General features: G+C 37.0%; 1 protein-coding gene across 7 annotated transcripts in view; it reads left to right on the forward strand.

Moving 5' to 3' along the window:
• Positions 1-24376, forward strand: part of QKI (QKI, KH domain containing RNA binding) — a 277266-nt gene extending 252890 nt beyond the window's left edge. The window contains exons 6-9 of one of the 7 annotated variants that reach the window (XM_054970310.1): positions 10036-10059; positions 10365-10637; positions 13712-13786; positions 18135-24376. In XM_054970310.1, the coding sequence (XP_054826285.1) occupies positions 10036-10059; positions 10365-10637; positions 13712-13786; positions 18135-18151 (389 nt within the window). In that variant the 3' untranslated portion in view covers positions 18152-24376. Of the gene's footprint in view, positions 1-10035; positions 10060-10340; positions 10638-12953; positions 13805-18134 lie in introns of those variants that run through there. The other 6 variants (XR_008596476.1, XR_008596475.1, XM_054970351.1 and 3 more) reach the window with 6 other exon arrangements.
• Positions 24377-24685: the final 309 nt, after the last annotated feature.

A 24685-nucleotide genomic window follows, 5' to 3' on the forward strand; every position in this document is an offset into this window, starting at 1 on the left:
CCATACACTGGGTTTGTGGGGTGCTGATTCTAGAGCTGTTTTTTCAAAATGTTCCATGTAGAAGTTTGCTATAACTGGGCTGAGTGGGCTCCCCATGGCTACCCCATCCATCTGTTCATAGAATTCGTTGAAAAAGCATAACCTTCAAGCAGTATTCAGACCCACCCGAAAAATACAACAGATGCTACGATCAGCAAAAGACAGCAGAGACCCCCTCACCTCTGCAGGAGTATACCGTATACCCTGCAGCTGTGGACAAGTTTACATCGGGACCACAAAGTGTAGCATCCAGACAAGAATAAAAGAACATGAAAGACACTGCAGACTTGGACAGCCTGAAAAATCAGCAGTGGCTGAACATAGCCTAACTCAAACAGGGCACAGTATCTTATTCCAGGACACCAAAATACTGGACAACACTTCCAACTACTTCGTCAGACTGCACAGGGAAGCCATTGAAATTCACAAGCATAAGCAAAACTTCAACAGGAAAGAAGAAACCTTAAGAATGAACAGAGCATGGGCTCTAGTTCTGAAAAACACCAGGCCAACAAAACACTCCACACCCGACAATAGCCCTGCAGAGAAGATTAGCACATCAAGCACCAATCCATATGCAAAAGAACCTCCTCAGGATACAGTGAAGCCTCCCGCCATTAGCATTCCACACCCTGGGAAACTCTTGCAGAATGACTCAGCTCAACCCCACCCCTCCTGAGTAGATACAAATGACCTACATCTTTTCCACACTGTGACACTGAGAGATCTCTGTCATTTGGTGCTACACCTCTGAAGATGCCAGCCACAGCTGCTGGCGAAACGTCAGGAACTACAATGCCAAGACCACGGCAATACAGCCCGGAAAACCCCCAACAACCATACACAGTTAACTTTCCATCATATTATAATACCCCCCTTCCCCCCCTTTTCCGTTGACTTCCGACAGTTTTCCATTCCCTTTATTACCTCTTAGATAAAATCTTAACCAAACTAAACTCTATATAAAATAATAATACCTATCTAATGATAAATACCATTATCTAACATTCCATATCTTTTAGTACTATCTATCAATAGTACCCAATAACCTACAATATAATATGCCCCCTATATTAATAGCTATATACTACATTCTAAGAATGGGTCATAGTAATATATTTTATACCATTGCATATCTTTAGATAGCACTATTACACATATCTATCATATCTATAGACAATACTGAGCTTGATGGATCAGTGGTCTGATTCAGTATAAGACAGCTTCATATGTTCATGTGGTTGGTCCACCATCGCCCGGAATATCCTTGGGTTGTCACCAATGCACAGTCAGTGACTGGTATGCACACTCTGCCTGAAGGCAGGTCCAGTTATGGGATGTGAAGTGCACAGCTCTCCCATAAGCATGGGACAGCGGTGCCTTCACAAGGACCCTAGCAGCCCAAAACAGGGACGGCACCACAGTCCTGTTCGTTCTGGTCAAAGACTTCTGTGGAGCAAGCCTCCACATGGGTCAGGGAGATGCTATAGCCCTTTCCCCTTGCCTTTCTACTCTTTGGCTTCCCCCAGGTCCATTGTCCTCCACTCCTATTACTCATTCTGTCACCCTGGACTACACACCAATGTAAGGTAGATGTTCCATAGGCAACTACAACTTACGATGCAACTATGGAATTCTTTTTTAAAACCTCACATTTTTCCTTAAGCCTACAAGTGAAGCCCACCAGTCTCCCAAAACTAAGTTGTTGTTGTTGTTGTTGTTGTTGTTGTTGTTGTTGTTGTTGTAGTAGTAGTGATGATGATGATGATGATGATGATGATGATGATGATGATGATGATGATGATGATGATACATTCGATTTATATACCACCCTTCAGGACAACGTAATGCTCTCTCAGAGCAGTTTACAAAGTATGTCATTATTATCCCCACAACAAAACACCCTGTGAAGTGGGTGAGGCTGAGAGAGCTCCAGAGAGCCCTGACTAGCCCAAGGTCACCCAGCTGGCTTCAAGTGGAGGAGTGGGGAATCAAACCCAGCTCTCCAGATTAGAGTCCCGCGCTCTTAACCACTGCACCAAACTGGCTGTCAGTTACTAGTTAATCCCTAGCACATAACATTTCTAAAATAAGCCAAGAGAAGATAACCCAACAAAACAGCACAGGTCTTTTAAACCCTTTTAAAAAGCCTAAAACAAAATAAAGGAAAACTACTTTTAAAGAATAAAAGATTCCTTCCCCCAATCCTCTCAGGAAAAACAGAAAAACTTGAAATATTTTTAAACAAATTTAATTGTGGGTCGTCTAGTCCGGAATATGTACAAGCACAAGAAGAAGATTTTTCTAGGCTGCAGAAATCTGTTCCAAGGTATGGAACAGAACAGCAGTAGTAGTACAAAAAATGTAGCCATGAAATAGCGTCCAACAGCAGGCCTGCTTTTTATCCAGTTTGATGTAGTAGTTAAGAGCAGTGGGACTCCTAATCTCGGGAACCGGGTTTGATTCCCCACTCCTCCATTTCAAGCCAGCTGGGTGACTTTGGATCAGTCACAGCTCCCTCAGAACTCTCTCAGCCCACCCACCCCATAGAGTGATTATTGCGGGGATAATAATAACATACTTTGTAAACTACTCTGAGTGGGTGTTAAGTTGTCCTGAAGGGCGGTATATAAAACAAATATTATTGTTATTATTTGCCAATGTTTATGGCGCCATGGAAGGTTGTGATCCTCATGATGAGCAGACAGTTCTAATGCTCCCCTTAATGTCTGGTCTTATTACATAGTAGAGCTGCCTCCCTCCCATTGCCCAGGAAACCTGTAAAATGGAAGAAAAACAAACCTAGGAGCCTTAAAATGCCACGCCTGACTCTTTATGGAATTTTTCAGGACCTCATTATGGTATTAGATATACCATAATAGACACATAGATATATATTACTGAAAATATCTAAATGCACATCCCTAGGCCTGATGCTGACATCTTCTGGCCAAACGAATGTCCTAATTGAACAATGAAATAGTAGCTTCTGCAGGTTGTTTTTCTGTAAGAATCCCCTTTGGGGTTGCTTTTATTATGTGCTTAATGCACATGCTCAGCTAAATTATCTGGATGGAGCTGATTGTGGGCAGTCGTGCCCTGCAATTTAGGAAAGCGGCTTTATTAGCTTTTAGCTTCTCCCCTTTATTTCTTATTATTCCTAAAATATAATGTTTATTTCTGATATTGTCAACATAATGGGAATAGCTGTTCAATATTTAGTCTCAAACTCTGCAACTAATGTTGTGAAAATGAATATGGATATGAAGCAAATTTTTATTAAAGTTGTTTTTTACTACTTGTAGACAAAAGTCCAAAATAGTTATAATATTCTGAAATCGCACTGTATGCACTATACAGTAGGGGGTGTGAACCAGGGGAAAATTTGAGTTTCCCGCCTCAGGTTCACCCGAAGCAGGAAACTCTTCCAGAATAACCCGAACTCTGAAGCGGGTCTTTAATTCACTTTGGTATGCTCCGTAAAGGTTTGGACTGGAGCATACTGAAGTGAGGAGGGGAAGCTTTGTCCCCCCCCCCAAACACCCCCCCCACACACACACACACACACACTTGTTGTAAAATCTGGTGTCTTTTGCCTCAAGAATGCCTAGGATAACAGTGACCCTCAAAGATGCTGCACTGCTTTACGGGTGGCCTAGATGAATTTTTATGGATCAGGTCCAATTCGGGCATTTTTCCTGAATCGGAAACCCGAAACGCACACCTCTACTATCGAGTCCTATGTACACGTTCTGAAATGAGGATACAATTAATATTTTTTGTTTGCAAAATCCTGATGCCGCCTAAACATGAGTATCTCTGAGCATGTGTGGATTTCCTTCTCTTTAATGGGGAATGCTTCCTTGCTTACCTATGTTTGTTGTAAAATCTGGTGTCTTTTGCCTCAAGAATGCCTAGGATAACAGTGACCCCCCCAAAGATGCTGCACTGCTTTACAGGTGGCCTAGATAAAATGGTGGTTAGCCCATTGGCTGAGCAAAGAGCTCAGGTTGTCATTAAGGACTGGGCAACATGCTTCTGTAGTAACTGGAGGACAATGTATACTTGTATATATTCTTGACTAGTGTTAAAGGTGTATAGTAGATTTTACCTTCATTGCAGCAGTGCCCCCAAGTGCATTGCTGCATCTTTCCCAATACGAGTAAACCTGATTAGGATAAAGAAAATGGTCATGAACAAATGGTCACTTATCGAGTGTGCACCCATCTACAAGCCCATGGGAAACTGGGATGTAAAGTAGGGTTTGATGCATAACCCAGGCCAGCAAAATGGTACCTCGGCAGTACATCACATGCTTTGTATGCAGAAAGTTCCATAATCTATAAAAGATTCAATTTCTGTGTGGCATCCCAATGTTCATGTGTTTACATTCACAGCCAACAGTACTACAGATGTGGCCACCACTATTTGATGCCTTAAGTGAGAATTGTTAATGTAAATGGCTGGGTGGCAACCTTAAATGAGGCAAATTTTTCAACTCCTGGGCATATGTAATATTTTGTAACATTAGCAATCTTTGTAGGGTCAGCATGTGCCTAAATGGTTTGCTCTAGCTCAGAGGATTTTCCAGTACAGTGACAAATGTCCCACTCCTCTCTTAATACTAGCATAAGGCCCAGTACTATTATTGGTGATCCTGCATTCTTTCTGTACTGAGATGAATCCTGCATTGGAGGGGGCAGTTTGAATGTAATGGGTTTCCTCTATCATTACAGGTTTCTGTCTACCATGATGCCAAGTGTTAAGAAATTCAGACTTGCCTAATAAAGTTTGGTCAACTTGTTTGTTATTGAAAGATAAGAAAGTCTTATGAGTTTGGCTTGTGCTGTCTTCTTGTGTAAGACCCAATCCTGTCAGATGTAGCATGTGCTGCATAAGATGTGATTTGGCTCCATCCTTACCTACAATGTCCTTTTGAACCTAGGACCATATGAAACTCGTTTTTTGAGTCAGACTTGATCAGTGCAGCCTAGTGTTGTGTACTCTGACTGGCAGAAGCACAGACAAGTTCTTTTTCTACATCTACTACCTTTGTACCTTTAACTGGAGAAATCATCGGAGATCTTCTACGTGAGACTTATTTTCTCTTATGGCTTCTGTTTTACCAATTGCTGGACATGCAGTAATTTAGTTGGGGAAACTTATCTCTAGCTGTGCTAAAAGTTTTGTCAGGCAGGCAGCCAACATAGAAGAGTCTCGTCAAAGAGAAAGTTGACGACCCTGAGTCCTCTAGACTGTACAGTAAAAACATAAGAAGAGCCTGATGGATCAGACCATTTGTCCATCTACTACAGCATACTGTTACACACAGCAGTTGCCCTTGAGGGCCAAACAAACAGGGTTTATAGGCTGAGGCCCTCTCCTGCTGCTGACTCCCAGCATTGGGTTGCTGCCTTTGTACTTTGGTGGGGCTCCTTTCAGTCACCATGGCTAGTAGCCATTTATAGACCTCTACATGAATATATCTTAACCACCTTTTAAAGCTATGTATGCTGTGGCTGTCATCACTATCCTCCAAGGCAGTGAATTCCAGAATTTAATTACTCATTGAGTAAAAAAGTATTTCCTTTTGTCTGTTCTGAACTATTACCCAACAATTTCATTGGGTGCCCTCCCAAATTCTAGTATTATGTGAGAGGGAGAAAGAGCTCCCTCAAACCACCTTTTCCACCTAATGCCAAATTTGATAAACCTCCTCTTAGCAGTCTTTTTTCTATACTGGAGGGTCCCAAACCTTCCAGCCTTTCCTCATCAGAAAGGTGCTCCAGCCACCTGATCATCTTGGTTGCCCTTGTTTGTATTTTTTCCAGTTCTTTAATGTCCTTTGCGAGATATGGCAACCTGAACTGCGCACACATTCCAAATGAGATCATACCACAGCTGTATACAAGGGCATTACAGTACTGGCTGTTTTATTTTCAACCCCTTTCCAAAAATTCTTAGCATCAAATCAGCCTTATTCACCATTGCTGTGCACTGTCAAAACATTTTCATTGAATTTTCCACTGCAGTCTTAAGGTATTTCAATCTTAGCCAGTTCATAACACCACCCCCACCCCATCAACATATATTTTAAATTAGGATTTTTTGTTCCAACATGCATCACCTTACATTTACCCATGCTGAAAGTCCTTTACCATGTGATTGCTCACTTGCCCAATTTAGAGAGATCCTCTAAATCGGGCGGAGATGAAGTGAGAGAGGCCAAGAAGCTGTAGAGTCTACTCAGCCCTCCCATTGGATAGGCTCAGAGAAGGTCACTCAGGGAGCTGGGTGGGGATTGAGAGGAAACACAGGGTTTGGGGGAAAGGGGAAACATTTAAAAGCAGGTTCCTGGAGACTCAAGGAGGAAGCACAGGGAGAGGCAGTTGGGGTGTGCTGTCACTGACAGAGCAGGAGAAGGAACAAGGTGGTGCAACCCCCTTTCCTGCCCACCTGTCTTGAGAAGCCAGCGGGATGGCAGAGGGTCCAATAGGGGGAACCAATGAGGGAGGAGCCTTACACAGAATAACTTGGTATTATCTACAAGCTTGGCTATTATACTGTTCACCCCCAATTCTATTGATGCTGTGCTTAGGATAAACCTCCCAGATTAGGGAAATTTAAGCAAAGACTTGCTAGTGAGTCTGATTACTGACATTGAATGTGAAGCCACTTCATGTTGAGTAGAGTCAGAAAATAATGACTTTGGCTTGCAATTTGAAAACTTAAGGAGAATGGCTTGTAATTTTTTGATCTCCCTTGAAAACATCTGTCACTCACAAATAGACATACACAATCTCCATCTTCTCATAGACTTTTCCTTCTAACCTAAACATTAAAGACTAAATGAGATCACTAAAGTTTAGAACACAATGACAAAATGTTTGAGAACTGGGAGGAAATAACTCTTCCTTGGAATTTTTACTTCATATTCAGAGGCAGAAAACCTCTGAATACTATTGCTGGAACATCTGGAGTGGGCTTTGGCCACTGTTTCCTGTTTGTTGGCCCTCCAGAGCAACTGGTCACTGGGTGAAACAGGCTGCTGGACTACATGATCTAATCCAACATGGCTGCCCTTGTGTTTCTTGTTTGAAATAATTGAAGCACCAGATGCCAAGGTGCATAGCTGGAATATAAATAGGTGCATTCAGCAATGCTACTTTTAGATGAACAGAAAGGCAGGAAGAATTTGAGAAGCCATTCTTTCACAATGTGAGCAGAGAGTAATCTTTTTGTAACTGTGTTCCAATTTTTTAATTTATTTTATTTTTTTATGTCATTTATATTCCGCCTTTCTCACTAAAACTCAAGGCGGATTACATAATGTGAGATTAGTACAATCAGTGGCAAGGACTAGGGGAGGCATTTCCATACAGTGGCAAGAACATTTCCATAAACAATGTCATAGGGTAAATAAATATAAGTTTACAAAGACATAGTATTAGCAAGGAACCAGTATGGGGTTGAGGAATTGCTGAAACAGAACATAATCAATTCTAGGATTTACATTAAACAACATAAAGCACAGGTAGTATATAGGAGTACATATTTAAAGCAACAGATAATATTTAAGGCAACATAATGGTGAAATCTATGGTTTCTAACTCATTAGTGAAACATCTGGGACCCCTTTCCTACAATACCACCCTCTTAGCTGAGAAAAAGGCCTTTTTGAATAATTCAGTTTTGCATTGTTTGCGGAAAGCCAGAATTAAACACAAAGCAATTTATGCAAAGTACTCAAATGTCCACTTATCAATAATTTTAGTTCACATAACCTTTAGGCAAAATTCTACTTTGAAGTGTATTGTAAAACTTTGACCAATGGAGTGGGGAGTTAGTAACAAGTCACTTTTTCATTATCTTGCATGAATAAATCACAGATACTCATTTATGGTCTTCAGTGCAGTCCCACACTGGGGACTGCACCTGTGCAGGCCAGCCACTCAGAACAGGATTTTTTCTAGCTTTTAGGCTATTGAGGGGCAACCTCCCCCTCAGACCACTCCGAGCGTTTTTCCTGCTGAGAACGGTCACATGGTGGTTGAGGTCTCCCCCCGCCTTTCCCACAGTTTGTTTTTTGCTGCCGCAGAGAACAGACATTTTCTAGTGCTTCCGATTGTATTAGTGGTAGTGTTAGTAGTTTAATGTTAATAGTTCATAGTTACAGTTCTGCAGTCACTCTTTGCTTGAGAACATCACCTCTCCTCCTTGGTGAGTAGCTTGCTCTTCTCCCAATCTGGAACTGCGCTGAAAACCATAAATGAAAACAGTTGCAATTATCAGTAACTGCTGTTCATGTAGGTCTTCATGCAGTCACACGTTCCATCCCTCCTGCCCCACTGTGAGCTCTCTGGATCATGACAGTGAAGACTTATGGTGGCACAGGCGAGCTGAGGGAAAGGGTGCGACCTCAACCACCGTGTGACCATTCTCTGCAGGAAAAACCAGCTCAGAGCAGTTCGGGGGGGGGGGGTGTCACCCCCTTGAATAGCCTAAAAGCTAGAAAAAATCCTGTTCCAAGCAGCTGGCCTGCGCAGGTGCAGTCCCCAATGTGTGCCTGCACAAAGACCTAGATGAACAGTAGTTACTGGTAAGTGCAACACTGTTTTCTTTGTGTACATCATGGATTTATTTAACTGGGCTTGGTCCTTAATAACTTTTCCACCAAAAACAATCATACTGAGATTCAGCTTTTGTTGCAATGTAAAGTCTGTGATCTTCTGTTTGATATTGATGATTTGTGTGAACGAAGCAGGAGTTCCTTAATCTACCCACACCTTACTATTTTTAAAACAGGAAGGAGCTGGTGCTAACAAAAATCCTTTTTATTTGTTGCAGCAAACTCACATGGCTATACCACTGCAACACTAAAATGAGAAAATAATTAGAGAAAATAACTATCAAGGCTGCAAGGTTCTGTGCTTTGGCTAGTGTAATCAGACAGAACATTAGAACATTAATACTTCCTCTAGAAATTTTAATTAAGATTTTAACTATTTTACCCATTTTAGCACACTGATGTACTTAATTTTTAGACATGTGTAAACTTAAAATTTATGTACTCTTAATTTTATTCTGTTATCCTTTTAGCAGTTTGCTGTAATGAAATCACTGCTGAGGTAGCAAGATTCTGCACCCTGATTAGTTTAATTAGATAGACTACCACAACTCCCTTAAGAAATTTTAACCAATATTTAACAGTTTTATGTATTTAAATATATTGCTCAATTTCCTAGATATGCTTAGACAGGTAATCAATGTATTTGTTATATATTATTGTATATGCTGACTCAAATTCTGATCCTAGATCGTAATAACAATAAAAAACTAGAATGAGAAAATAACTAGAAATAAGGATGATTCATCCATTGACCAAGCCATTTTCAACCCTATGCCTTATTAATATTCTAGTTATAATATTGTATTTAGTTTAAAACCTAACTGTATTGCTTGCAAAAACAAGTTGTGAATAAAACATGAGAAGATACTTAATAAACTGTATTCTGTATTCTTTGTTTTGATAAATGAGTCAAAACTAGGTTTAAACTTGGGAAAGGATAGTAGTATCATGTTCTAATGTGTGCAAAACTTTATGCGTTGTTGGAGTACTATTTTTCTAGTTAGGATTAATCAGTAGCTTTTTTCAGAAACATAGGTTAGAATATTCTAATACTAGGGGAAAGGAAATCTTAATGCATAAGCTGGTATTCATTGCAAGAGAGAAATTAAAAACGTATAATCAGTTTCCCATAAATGTTCATGTCTCCACCTATATCCCCAGTGATCCTGAAAGTGGAAAATGTTTATAAACACATTCTTATCTGTGCATACTAAATAGAATGTTTATATTACAAGAAGCAACTGAAATATTTTACATTGTATGATACCTAAGCATAACTGAATTTCTGAGGACTCTATAATCTCACTTTTTTAATATTCTATGTGCAATTACAACAGTATTTTCTTTGTTTCCTGCATGCCTCTCAGTCTCATGCAGTCTTGAAGGCATAGGTAATGAAAACTACGTGGTCTAAATTGAGCTTTTGTGCTGTGTAACCTGTTTGAAAAATCTACTTTACCATTTGAAATTGGCTTTTATTTTGCATGTTCATACTTAATCACACTGGGAAATGGAAAGCTGTTGAATGGTGTGCTTTGGCACTGAGTGATCAATGCATGTACTAATGATTTCCTTTTATTTTTCTTCTTTCCTACTTTTCTACTTTCCCCATCTTTCCATGTTTTGCACTGCTGTCTCCATACTTCCTTCTAAATTTCTTTGCTTACTGTAGCAGCCCTTGCCTTTTCTCTTGCAGCAACAGCCCAGGCTCCACGGATTATCACAGGGCCTGCGCCTGTTCTCCCACCAGCTGCCCTGCGTACCCCTACGCCAGCTGGCCCTACCATAATGCCTTTGATCAGACAAATACAGACCGCTGTCATGCCAAATGGAACTCCTCACCCAACTGCTGCAATAGTTCCCCCAGGACCTGAAGCTGGTTTAATTTACACACCTTATGAGTATCCCTACACACTGGCACCTGCTACATCAATTCTTGAGTATCCTATTGAACCCAGTGGTGTATTAGGTAAGTGTCTTCTTGATAAGTAACTAAACATTAATTTGGCAAATGGTATATGTCACAGTTGTGTGACTTACTGGTTGCTGAAAATGTCATCACGTGGGAGAAGTATTAGCCATGCATTTTTTTCAAGCATATCATAATAGTGAGGAGTTCGTATAGCATTTCAGAGTAACGTATCTAACAAGTAAGCATAATAACTGTTGATATGTTTACTTCAAATACATTGTAGATTTTGAAAATGCTATTTTATGAAATTTCCAAGAAAATCTATAATATGCTTATTTTTGTAGCATATTTTAAGTTTAAAAATTACTTTTGGGTTAGTGGGAATTGATGGATGAGCCTATGCAGCAGTACCCAAACTGTATATAACAAAGCACATTTGTGTGCCCAGTTTGGGTGGGTATGAAGTATATCTTGAAAAGTTAACATATTCAATGACTTTGTGAGATGCATTCACCACTCTCGGCCTTTCACCATGACAATATATGAGCAGTGGCATCCCGTGTAAAGGAGTAAAGGATTCAGTGTAGCTGACAAATATGAGAAAACTCCAGAAGTTCACAAAATGCACAATCTTTTTGCTGAGGAAAAGAGGGCTACTACAAGCCATTATTAACCGAGCTCCAGGGATTAGAAGTTTGGAAATGCTGGACTTGGTGTCAAATATAATGGATTATGACAGTAAAAGCAGGGGGGAAAGTAAATGTGATAAATGAAGTTAGAGTAGAAGAACATGCTCTAAAGGATTTACAAACTTGAAATGAGTCATTTTTGGTTTCTTGTGCCGTTGACTTACTGGGTTGAGTCTAGAATATAGCAGCTGTTATAACAAGTTGCTAATGTTGATGTTTCATCCCCCCCCCCCAGTTTAAATAACCTACCCCCTTCTGGCTTGTATGTATTGTACTTTGATACGGCAGTATGCTGTTGATATATGGGACTTTGCTTAGTTACATACTTTTGCCAGTGTTTTGGCATAATAAAGCCAAAACTAAGCACTTCTAAGATCCATTGTTTCTGTCCCTCTGCAATGATTGGGACTTAATAGTGCTTAATTTTAATCTGTTCATGTTCTTAATCTTGAAAGTCATTGGATGCTAATCATATAGAAAGAAAGAAACACACACTTAAAAGGAATATAATTCCAGTACTGAAAGCTGCTGAAAGGTAGATTTTCTGAGTGCTTCAGCTCAATTGGTCATGTGCAGAAAGAATATCAGCTTTAAGACTTGTTTTTGTTTTTACTAGTTTCTACTATTTTATGGAGTTTTTAATAGAATTTATTTATTTTAGATAATGTATTTAATTTATAGAACAATAACTATGGTGTGATTTTGAGCCACTGCCGCAGTCCCTTTTTCTGCAGTCACTTAATCTCACATCATTTGCAAGTGGTTTCTTCCAGAATGCAGATAATCTATTGAGAAAGAATAATCATAGTGTAGGAGGTATTCATTCATTGTCAGTAGAATCTATATATCACTTCTACCCTATCTTAAAATCTGTTCTGGTGTATCTTTACTGCAGTGTATACCCCATTCTAAATCCTTGTCACCTTAGCTCTGGGATCAGGCTACTGGTAAAAGCCATAATAATCAATGTCTTCAAATCATTCTGCAGTAATATGTTAAACAATGTCTTAACTTGCAGGCCATTCATTTAAAAAAATTAGTATTACAATATGGAAATATGACTTCTGGGTTGATATCAACTAATTTAGTTTTTTCCCCCGCCCCCAAGAGATGATAATTTTAAATAACTTCTAGAGCTGTGTGGAAGTACTAACTGTAATCTGTGCAGTAACCTAAGCAGTCAAATTTAGAAGAATATACCCAGTCCAAAGTTTTGTAGTGACTGCCACGCATACAGCTCTGCTGCTGGCCAGCGCTGGCTTCCTTTTTCGGTTGTAATGGCATTGTCAGGGCCTTGTTCACAATGGGACTGATTGTGCAGAACAGATCCCAACACTTGAAGTGAATGGAAAACCCTTTGCTTGGGGGAATACCACATGTTTACTACAGCTGCCCAGTATACGAGGAGCTGCTGTGTTAGAACAGTGTATGTGGTACTAACAGACTGTGCTGTTAGAGCAATTTAAAACACCAGAGAGCTGAAGGCTTGACATTTGAAGTCGATCATGTTGACTTGGGTGGAAAGTAACAGAAATGTTTGATTTTACCAGATTTTATGGTAAAATATTAGGGTAATTTAAATTTCTCAGAAGAATGACTATGAAAAGTGTGACATAACTGGAAAATTGAAATTAGCATCAGATCTTAGTTGACTAAACTTCAATTCCCTTCCTTTTATCTTTAGGTATGGCTTTCCCAACGAAAGGCTAAGAATTCAAGAACGGTCCTAACTGAACCCTCATCAGAGCTGACTTTTAACACATGCTTAGTTTTCAGCAGCCTTGAAAAATTGTAGCCTAGCAGTCAGTGACTTACTTGCACTTTTTTGCACATAGAATTAAAATGCTATTAATTTGGTGTAGCCTGTAGTATATATGATAAACTAGCTGTGATTTATGAGTGTATGGTAGTGTACTGACTGCTATGTATTCTGTACTATTTGCTTTACTAATCACCTAATTCATTGCAGTTCAAAGTTATTGACTTAGTTTTAAACCACAGTCTGTAGGCTTAAGGAATTGCTTTAAAGCTTTTTTTTAAAAAGGTAAAAACTGGAAGTTGTTTTAAGATTAGTAAAGAAACTTCAGTATTAAAAATGGCATTATTTAAAAATAGTCCTGCTACAAGGAAGGCACTTCAGTGAATATGTGACTAGTAAAGCTCAAATATGCTTGGGTCTAATAGATTTCATGAAATATTGTAATCTTGAGTTTGTAAATGAATGGGTAATGCAGGTTAAGGCCCAGATGCTTAAAATGTAATATTAATCTGCACAGAGGTGCTCCATATATTAAGATTAAAATTTGAAACTACTGTGCCTTAACTAGTTGCTTTCTTAAAATGAATTTTAGAAAGTGATCGATTTAAATCCATTTTCATAAGCCTGCTGTTAATGTTTTTTCAAATGTTTTCTAACTGTCTTGGTAATTGCAATTTAACTAGGTGCGGTGGCTACTAAAGTTCGAAGGCACGATATGCGTGTCCATCCTTACCAAAGGATTGTGACCGCAGACCGAGGTTAGTTTAGTTCTGCAGTTCTTGCTTATAAGAAATGCTTTGAGTGTACATGAAATTTGCAACACCACAGCTGGTTAACCAAATACTATTTTGACCGTTCTATGGATGTTTTACAATAAATTGAGATGGTAATAATTATAAACATCTGGAAAAATCTTGTAAACTACTGTACCCTCCTGTCTATATGAAATATATAAACTTCAATGTATTCAGTTTAAAATGCTATAACTTGTTCCCTTTTTAAGCACTATTTATGTTTTTTTTAAAATTCAAGCAGGACTCAAGTCTTTAGTGTTGCATTAACAGTTGATTCTCCTATGCGACTCTCTATTAGTTGGAAATATCAGATTGGTGTTGCAAAATAAAATGAATGAATGGGCGCTTAATGAGATAGAAGTAAATGCTTTCTATGTGTTTCAGGAGAAAGCTGAAGATTTAGTTTCCTCTTTGCTCTTTGTGCCACTGTACTATAATTTGATCAGCTATGTGAGAACAAAATTCTTTTGTAAATTCAGTAAAGAACTGTGAAAATTATGTATCAGAAGTTGGCTAGCATTTAGTAAAGATGTTTTCCTTAAGTTCTTTCCAAAATGAATTCTTTGTTTCAATATTTGCTGCTAAAATGCATTTCCTGAACTTATTGCAATTTTGATGCTTTTATTAACTAGGACAACTGCTTTTGGGCCCTGGTTGACTTGGCTAATGGAAAATAAATCTTCATTTTCTCCTTTACATCAGATATAATTTACAGTATTCAGCACTGGGACCCATAAACAAATTTAATCTTCTCGTGAAAAGTGAGCATTCGGTTTATTGACATTGAGTAGACTACTGGAGGTTGTGTAATTGTTCATGTTTACTCAGGAGCATTTTTCCCAGCTGTGGTACTAATTAGGTTTGGCTGCACTGTCTGTTTCCCTTTTGAATGCTCCTTCCCTACCTCACAGGGGTGTTGTGGGGATTAATTTGTGGTACAGAGTTCTCAAGATCAAACCATAATGGAAGTGCCACGTTACAGAGAACAGGGTTTCTTTCTCTAGTTATCGTGAGTTGCACTGAAGTAACTTCAGGCAATTGATGTTTTATCCTAACATGATAATAGAATGCTGTATGCCTCCCAAGATCCTATTCTATACATTTTAGCCAGTCCAGTTACATTTTAGCCACTTATAACAAAAGAACGCATATTAGAAACATTCCAAACCAGAGATGCACATTCTGAAGCATTTCAGAAATGGTACACTATGTTCCCAAACATAGTTTTCCTGAAAAACCATTACTTGCTTTACAATCCTGGTTCTAACAATATTCTCACCTACCTTCTCCCTATAAGACAAGTGTACTTGTCTTCACAGTTCATTTGTTCATCCTCAGGCACCCCTGGGTTTTACCTTTGAGCACATTTGAAAATGCATATAGGCCCAAATTGATTGGATGACTCCTAGATTTTTGAGGAGGGAACTGGCCACATGATTTGGGTTGATAATGCATGCATATACCCAATCCAAATATTATGCTGTCCAAGATTGCTCGATGTGGTATCGGTGTGCCTGGACAAGGATGGAGTTATGATCTCTTACCACCAGCACCACCCAATCATGTGTTGCAGAGAAGATAGGGAAGATTATTTTCTGATTCTTCTTGCTGTTGACTTTTGCAGCTGAAAAGTGTTGGCAGCTGGGTGTTCTTTAAAAAGAAGCGATTATTATCCAAGCATCAGAAAACATTTTGCAGACTAATTTGGTCATTTTTTTTTGGCTTCAGATAACTTGTAGCAACAAGGTTTATGGTTTTATTTATAATGTTCTTGAATACATGTAGCATTTGCAGTTGTTTTAATAGTAGAAGGTCCTCAAGTGCCTTATGAATTTATGACCTATAACATTTTCTCCTTCAGTATCATTGATCGTAGGTTTTCTTTAATGGTGCTATGTGACTTTATGTATCATTAGTGAACATGGTAGATAATTTCAGATTTCATCAAGTTCTAAAGTAAACTTTGTGTGTTTGAGCAGTAAATTAGAGTATTAAATCTGTTTTTGTCTATTTAATATTCTTAAGCTCATCTTTTGGTATCTGGTTCAGGTTTTATTGAGCTGCTGGCATACAAAAAGAAGAAATTTACCTTAAACACTATAGAATTAATAGGCACTTCCCATTTAACTTGTTGTAAATACATGCTTTGAATTGCCCTTTACTGTTATTAGTTAAAATATGTCAGTAAACCGAAATGCTTTCTTTTTGTGAGGAAAAGCTGTAAGTAGATTCATTTGGGTCTACAGTTTAAAAATTATAATGTTGTTGTCATCATTTCTTATTAAGCAAGCTTTTATTCTTAATGTTGACTTACATATAAGCATTGCATTTAAAGCAAGAGCCCCCAATATGTCATTGTTCATTCTCTCAGTCTAGAATTGAAGAATACAGCAGTACTTACTAAATTTCTGCTAAGGTTAAGGCACTGCTATATAAATAATAGAAAACTGAATTTGATCCATGTAACAGAGAAACTGACTGATTTAACTGTAATAAACTGTAAATGGTGTTGCACAGTTGACAAACCTGTGTGTACTGTAGAAGGTCAGGGACTTGGCAGAGGATGTATCACAGGTGTACTGGTATCTTAAGATAGCTTGCCTTGACTGTATACACAAGAATGGCAATGCTAAGACTATAACTGAATTTTTTCTGAATCCAATTGTCACATAATTTATATATAAAATTGTAATACCTTTTAAATCAAAATTGTAGTAAGTACCAAGAATGCTTTAAGATTCCGAATATCTAGTATACATTTTAAGGTGGCAAGATTGTGCCACGTTAAATATTTATTTTATTTTATTTTTATTTTTTACAACATTTTTAACTTAAATCCCACTTTTCAGATTTTTTCCAAAAAAAATCAGGGAACCGAAGGTCTAATTTAAGTTACAGCAATAACGTTTAGTATTCGTGAACTGTAGCCTAAATGGTAGGCCACAGAAACAATTTACCATGTGAAAGTAAATCATACCCATAATGTGGGTCACTAAAAAGCGTACTATCTGTGAACATTGCGCCTACTGATTTTACTTTATGAAATGGCACAAATCTGACTTTGCACTGAATACCTTTCTCACTTTCATCTCCTCTGCTTTAGTCAATGGCAACAGTACAAATACTCTTATCAAACCTCAGAATTTGTTAGAGATGATTAAGCTGTTGAATGAGTCTTAAAATTTGTACTACTGTAAAGTGGACCAAGTTGTTGAAGGAGAATGTGAGAGAGTCATTAAAGAAGGAACAGCTCAAGAACATTGGGAATGATAACTTTCCACTTGAGAACTTTTTTTATGTTTTACTGTAATTTTTGTGTGTTTTGGAAAAGAAAATAGTATTTACAGGTGGCTTCTTTTAAAATATAAAAATATAAAGCAGGAATGTATATGAAATGTCAGATTTTATTGTATTTGCAGAGTATTAGCTTTGAAAATAAAGAGCTGTTTGTAGTTTTTAAAATGCCTTATTAGTATCAATTAGATTTCCTCTATTTTTGATGTAACTAGAGCATTTTAAGTATAGAATTTATAATGGCAGGACTTTTACAGTGTTTACATGCAAGTGCATTTTTTTAGTGTCCTATATATGTAAAATAGCATTTTCAGCAGGAAAACGCTATTTGGCCTTTTCCTGGTTTGGCCTTTTCCTGGTTCCCATGATGATGCCTACACTTCTAGACTACAATTTAGTATTGCTTTGTATCATGAAGCCAAGAAATTCAATGTTGTTTGTAAATAGAATCATTGAAAAGCAATAAAATTTATTGAACAAAAACCCCTTGTTTGGCCCGTAGTTTATGTGGAACCAAATTGTTCATGACAGATCAAATTCCTTAGATTCATTTCTTTTAACAACCAGTTATTAATAATCACATTCATCATTACTAGTTGCTTTGATGCTTGCAGATGGGAAAATACTAATGCTTAATAGCAGTCAGATACTGATTGGTACACTGACTGTTTTAAATTCTTTTACCAAGTTCCAGAAACTGTTCATTGGGAGTGGGGGGTGTTTGTTTTTCTTTCATCGACTGCTACTAACCATTAGTTGTTACATTTTATTTCTATTTTTTCTTGTTAACCAGTTTTGTGGGAGTGGGCTTCTCCTTCACGTGTTCAAATCATGATACTGTGCTGTCATGATTTTTATTGCATTCTGTAGATGGTGTCAAGCAGTATGTCAGAATTAAACATGCTTGTTTTTATTAGTTGTGATTAGTTTTCATGTTGTCATTAAGCCGTCACTAGCTGAAACTAATCTCTTCTCTATCTTTCTTTCTTTTTGTTTTGTTTTGTTTCTAACCACCCAGCCGCCACCGGCAACTAACCTATGACCTTCTGACCTCTGAACTCTTCACCCAATGATGACCTGACCATGCCTGCCTGCTGATCAGTTAACTGGTAATCGCCTTTGCTTGCCTGTCTTCAGTGCAGCGAGCTGAGGCACTTTTCCGTTCGTCTTACCATCTAACAAAAGACAAAGAACTTGTCCTCCAACTCAACTTTTTTTCCCTGTTTGGGTGAAAGTGGTTCTAGAACCTGCACTGAATAGTAGTAAAGCAATAAGGTCCAATTCATCCCTCCGCACTGATCATCCTTTAGTGTCCCACCCTAAATGAATGGTAAGAAGGGCCTCATGTAAGAGATGGAGGCAGACGTCCCTTAACTCCCTGATGACAGAGGCAGTTACTGTGAGACTTCTAGGAATCTTTTTCTTCTGATAAAGAAGTCAAAGCTCTCTTTGAATGTACTGTGTGATGATGCATCATGCATGAACCTTTGGTCAGGGATGTCATTGGTGAAGGGATTCCTAAAAGTATTCAAAATTTGACATGCAGTGTAGTCACTACTAGTGCCCTCAAAGGGCAGAAGATGCAGCCTTTTTTATATTACCTGCCAAATTGGGTGTTTTTTAAAAAAAAAAAAGTGCCATGAAAGATAGGTTACTGAATTTTTGAACTACATCAATGCATAAACAAAATAGCAACACTATTTAAGCTAAACCTGAGATAAAGTTCCTTTTACTATACAACTTCCTTAAAAGATTACATGAGTACAAGGTACATGCATTATGTGTCACATTACTGGGCAAACTGTTCAAATATTTTTTTAAACCTCCCTGTATAGAGAAAATTCATTAAGGATGTAAAAGCCATGCTTGCCTATTTGCTGTATACATGTAATGAAATTGTAGATAAAGTGTAGTGCATTGAAACAAATTGAAAAAAAGTAGATACTTTTACTATACAAGGGTGCTGGTGCAGAAAAAAATATATTTTTGGAAATGTAGCATTTTATACTTTCAAGTGTTATAAAAAAGAAAAAGAACAAAGAAACCCTTTATTTCATTAAATGATTTTTTCTGGTGGTTGTCAAGAAACAAAAGACCAAAAGAGCCTTTTTGTCTTTCTTTTTTATTTTTTAAGTATTGGAATAAGTATAAAGAAAAGAAAGTGCCTTATTTTCTTCATGGTCATTTAATCAAATGTCTCATATAATCAGCTCCTCCCTCAGACAGCAAGTAAATGCATGCCACTCAGTCGCCCAGTATGTGAAAAGAAGCTGTGAAGAAAGATAAATCAGTTGACCATTCAAATTACCTGATTTTTGCCATAAGATGATGTAACTTTGCCAGGATTTATACTGTGAAATAGAATTGTACCACCAACAGCCAACCACAGTATTTTTGTAACACGTTCCCTTTTCAATTGTAGACGATATATTTTTATAGTACTTGCTCAGCCTTAAACCAAAGGGTTCTATGATGCAGTCTCATTCTAAATCAAAGCATGAAATGACAGTATTTATAAAGTAGCAAGTGTTTATTTTTTTTCCTTTGGAATCAGTTGTACTGTTTCTATTTGAAATAAATACGGGAAAGTACTGCAGAACTTGCTACAGAATAATTTTGTCAGTGATTAAATTAAATATTCATACAGTCCATCTATCTTTTAAACATGTTTTAAGTTTTTAGGTGTTTTCCTCTACAATACCAAATAGTGTACACAGTGTATAGTTCTCATCAAACTCTTACTTGATGAATGTTAACTGCTGGTTGCGCTTTACTAAAAAGATAAAAAGTATCAATTAACTGTCTTTAAAGTCCAGTTATGCTTCTGGCGTCAGGATAAGTTCATGCAACTGGGCTAGTGTGAAATACTGTACGCACAAAAGTGAATTATAAAAATAACGAATGAGTAGTGGTATGCTAATGGCTTTATCATATTTGGCAAATATCAGGTGATAACTTGCCCCCTCCATAGTGTCAACTTCTTATCCTCCTAAAAACCTTCACAGCTTCCAAATTAAAGGTCAATAGTAAGATAGGTTAGAGGGCTTATTTTTTTTAAGCACCTGCATGGTGACTTTGTCTAACATTGTGTCTCACCTGGAAACAAGTATCAGTTTATTTACTATGCAATAAACATTCATCCTTTTGTACTCAGCTAGTTTTTCTTTTATTCTGCCACTGGCTTTGTCTTCCTGTTACACATAGGGTTGTTTTGGTTTGACTTTCAGTATATGCTGTGCCATTTTGATTTTTGTTTGGTTGAATAAACTTGCGACACTCAAACATTTTGAAGAGAGAATTGCTTTAAAAAAAAACATTACCAGTATTTGATCCAGTTTCATCTCAACTATGATAAACCTGGACATTTTTAGATGCTGATCAAAGGTCTCTTCTTGGGAGAAGTGTGACTTGTAATAGTAATGTTTGTTCTAAAAAAAGTTTGAAGACTTAGTTGACAACATTTTTGATCAACTTAAAGCATGACTTTTGAAATCTCTGAATGCCTTGGTTCTCAGTATTATCACTTATTGAATTTTTCTTTTATTAAAATATGTAGTTTAAGACTTTTTTCTGACAGTATTATGTAATTTTTTTAGAGTGGGTATATGGGAGTGTCGCTTGTATGTAACCGTACAGATGACATGTATTTGTCTATTCTTTATCTTAGTTTGATGCTATGTATGTACCATAACCAACCTATTGCCTATGAGAAACATGTAAGATAATGTATTTACAGCCATTGTTACAAGTTTATAATGTATTTTTCTATCTTGTTTTATATGTATGTTATATAACATTCAGAAGAATTTTTTTCCTGACTGAGAAAAGGATACAAAAATGCAAAACCCACAATTTTGATAACTGAAAATTGCCAATTGTTTTGCAGTACTTTATTATTATATTGGGAGTGTTGTCTTTCTTGGGCTTTTAGTTAGCTACTGGATTGAATACATTAGACATATTTGGGTTTTAGTTGGGTTTTTACATAGCTTGCATTTTAATTCTTTGGTTCTTTGCTGTTTCTATTAACCCATAGCATTATTTTAATAAATGTTATAATACCAACCTACTAACTTTGGACTATGTCAGTTTATTAACCATTACATGTTTAATTAAAATAAACAAGGAAAGACGGAAGAATGTACAGTCTTGAGTTATTGGACTAACCCTGAAGAACGTGACCACAGATAACACGTGACTTGTTTTATGTTGTTTGTTTGGCTGACATTCTGCACACTACTATTAAATTGGCTTTGATCATTCTGGCCTCTTACTTTGGTGAGTCGGTGCCAGTAGATTTGGGAACAAAGTAGCATTATTGGAAGCATTCTTCTAGAGTCTTGCCACTTGCCTTTCAGCATCTGCATTACTAATTCCACACTTTCTTTCTCTGAAATAATCACTGTCAGCTCACAGCAGAAGGGCAAAGATACCAATCAGTTGTTACGATCTGACCAGAAAAACCAGTTTGATTCTTTGTTGAGCCATTATGAATTCACATAAAAATTAAATGTGATTGGAAATTTGTTGATTAAAAATATGATTCAGCATTCAAAATGTTACTCTGCTATTATATTCTTGTTCTGAAGCAAGCAATATTCTACCCTGTAAGACTGGAAGAATTTGCCTCTTTAATTTGTAACTCTGAATTATTTCAGTTATGATCCTGAAGGAATTAAAGCTGCAGTTCTTAGACTATGTAATTCTTAGGTAATTTTACTAATTTCACTTTGACTGCTCTGTAATAAGCAGTTTGAACAAAACTCTAGGTTAGACTTCTTCATATATCTACTGTAGTATCTCAACACCACTAAGCTCAGGGCTGTATAAAAAGCCAAAATAGGTTATTCTGAACAAATAGGTTATTTTGCAAAAAAAATACACAAACTGTTGAAGTAGTAGCCATTTCTAAGAAGTAGTTTTAACATTATCCAAGATTTGTTCTTGTGGATGATGGTAGCAAAATGACTGCAGATATAATTTAAACTTGTTTTCCTGGAGATTTCCTGTTTTATTTTGTTTTTTTGAAATAATTGTTTAAAACATAGATTTTATAACGTATGCTTCAAAATTTTAAATATTTTCTATTCTTCAGATCAGTTTATTCCCTTTCATTCTATATACATTTGTCTATCTTAGAACAAAATAAGTTTTTTTAAAAATAGAGTTTGGCCATTTAGAAGAAGAAATGATGGCGGGGGGGGGGGTGGCACATGAGCAAATAAATTCTTCCTTAGCATTTTTTTCATGTTTTCCAGTGCTGTGTACAGCTGTATACTTCAGTTATGTCATTCACACATGCAATCCATCATGTATTGTTAGGTGGAAATGTGGAAAGTACTTGAGTTCTTTATTAATTTTGACACAATTAAAAATATAAATGATTGAAATCCAGAGGGTTAATGCTTAATGTTCTCCAGAGAAAACCCAATACATACCCTACTAAATTTTGCTCATAGGCAGCATAAAATGTAAACAAGTATTTACAGTGGAGCTTTATGATCCACTTCTGTATTGCAGCTATAAAATTGTAATCAATATGCTTTAAGGGTTTAGTGGATATTAAAATTTTTATGAGATCTAAAGTTAAGGATGTATACACTTATTTGAAATAGCAACTAGCATTGATTAAAATTTTTAGAATATGGACAGTGAGGAATGGCCATTTTTATGTAGTACTCTTGTATTCTTTACAGGGTAATATGCAAACCCTACTGTGTGAAAGAAGAAAGTATTTCCATTCACATACGGGGGCATGGGCATTATTTCCTCCACAGGCAGTCTCTTGTGTTTCATGGAGCAATGCTCCAGAGGGCCACTCCCCAGAGAGCTGCTGTTGGAAATTCTGCAGTGTGAGCACCCAAAGGGCAGTTGATTCCCTACCATAAACTCACAAGAAAATAATACATTTTAATTTTGATGGTGCAGTGATGAATCTTTGTCTGAGGACGTTAGTGATCATTTGATCAGCACTTATACCATGGCATTCCTGGAGTTAAGCAAAATTTATTGATAGCTGTGTTTTCTTTTGGAAAAAAAACGGAGAGTATTTGTGACGTTTTAATGCATTAAACTAGTATAAATGTAAGGTGTAAGGTATAAGAACTCTGTTCATATGTAAATAGACAATGGAAAAACTCCATGTAAGGGTGTAAACTGAGAAATAGCTCTAGTTCTAAAGATAATTTTAATACGTCAGTTACACTACTGGAAAAAAAACACTGATTTAAAGACACTAGTATCTAGATAAAGTGATACTCTTTAGTAAATGTACTAAGGACCATCTCATGTTGAACTACTCGTGTAGTTTCCGAGCAACCATGCCTTGGATCACACTTTATGTTTAGAATACTTATTCATACATAAAGATCAATTATGACTTTTGCAATTAAAGTAGAATTTGCCCAATTAATTTGGGGTTCAATTAAGTAGTTCAATTTGGAGAATTGAATTTTTTCAGCACACAGGGTCCACTGAAGTAATGTCTATAATAAATGCTGATTGGACAGTAGTCTGCCATCCAGTAAGTACATAGCAGGTGTGACTGTGTTTATATATTTTGATAAAGGTTTCTGAAACAACCTATTGCATAGAATAAAGATAGGGCCACTGTTTTAAAACATTCCTTAGCTACAAATTGTATTTTTATTGTATTTGGCATTCCTATCTTTAATTCTGGTGTAGAATTAATATATAAAGTGAACACAATTGCCAGTAAAATATTTTATGTGGCGATCAATGTTGAATCAAACTGGTTAACAAAAAAAATGGTGCTCCTGGTTCTTTTTACACTACTTACTCACTAGCTGCAGGTGTAAGAACTCTACCTTGAAAGTGGGTATTTGAGAAGCAGCAGGTGGCTTTCTTGCAGTATTCACGTTTTGTTGCCAACCATTTTATGTCCTTTATTGACAACAGGAGAAATTACTCCCCAGGAAAATCATTAGCTTCTGGGGAACTAATGATTACAGAAGGATTTTTAATATATAAATATGGCATTGTGACAGAATGTTTGAATAATTTAAAGTTTTTGTTTGTTTGTTTGTAGAAAAAATGGACATTGCCCAAACACATGTAAATAAAAAACATCACACCTGTACATGATGTGCAATAAAAACTGGAAAAGTTACATGTGCTTTATCCTCAAAAGCCAATTGGCAGCTTGCAGGGCTGCCATTAGTTTTATATTTTGAGAAGTCAAATTTTATTCTGTATCTAAATGTATAGCAGAATAAAGAATATACCTTTTGCACTCTGTAACAGTCATCAATGTTTTTAGCTCTGGAAAAGATCCCCAGATTGCTGTCTGATCCTTTAATCCCTTCTTGTAGTAGATTCTGTTGAATGACTTGTCAGAATTAGAAGAGAACAGAAGTGTGTATGTATATTATCATGGAAGAGTTAATTTATAAGTATTCCTCCAAATGAATAAGAGGGCAGGAAGTTTGCAGGTCAACATCTAATGAATCCTTAAGTTTTCATGGTTATTGAGTAAAAGTTAAATATATTTTAAAGATACTGTATGGGTCTGCAAATTGCTATGGTGGGATGCTGATACAGCAAGTAGCA

This window comes from Eublepharis macularius, chromosome 1 (genome assembly GCF_028583425.1).
Source record: "Eublepharis macularius isolate TG4126 chromosome 1, MPM_Emac_v1.0, whole genome shotgun sequence".
NCBI classification, from domain to species: Eukaryota; Metazoa; Chordata; class Lepidosauria; order Squamata; family Eublepharidae; genus Eublepharis; species Eublepharis macularius.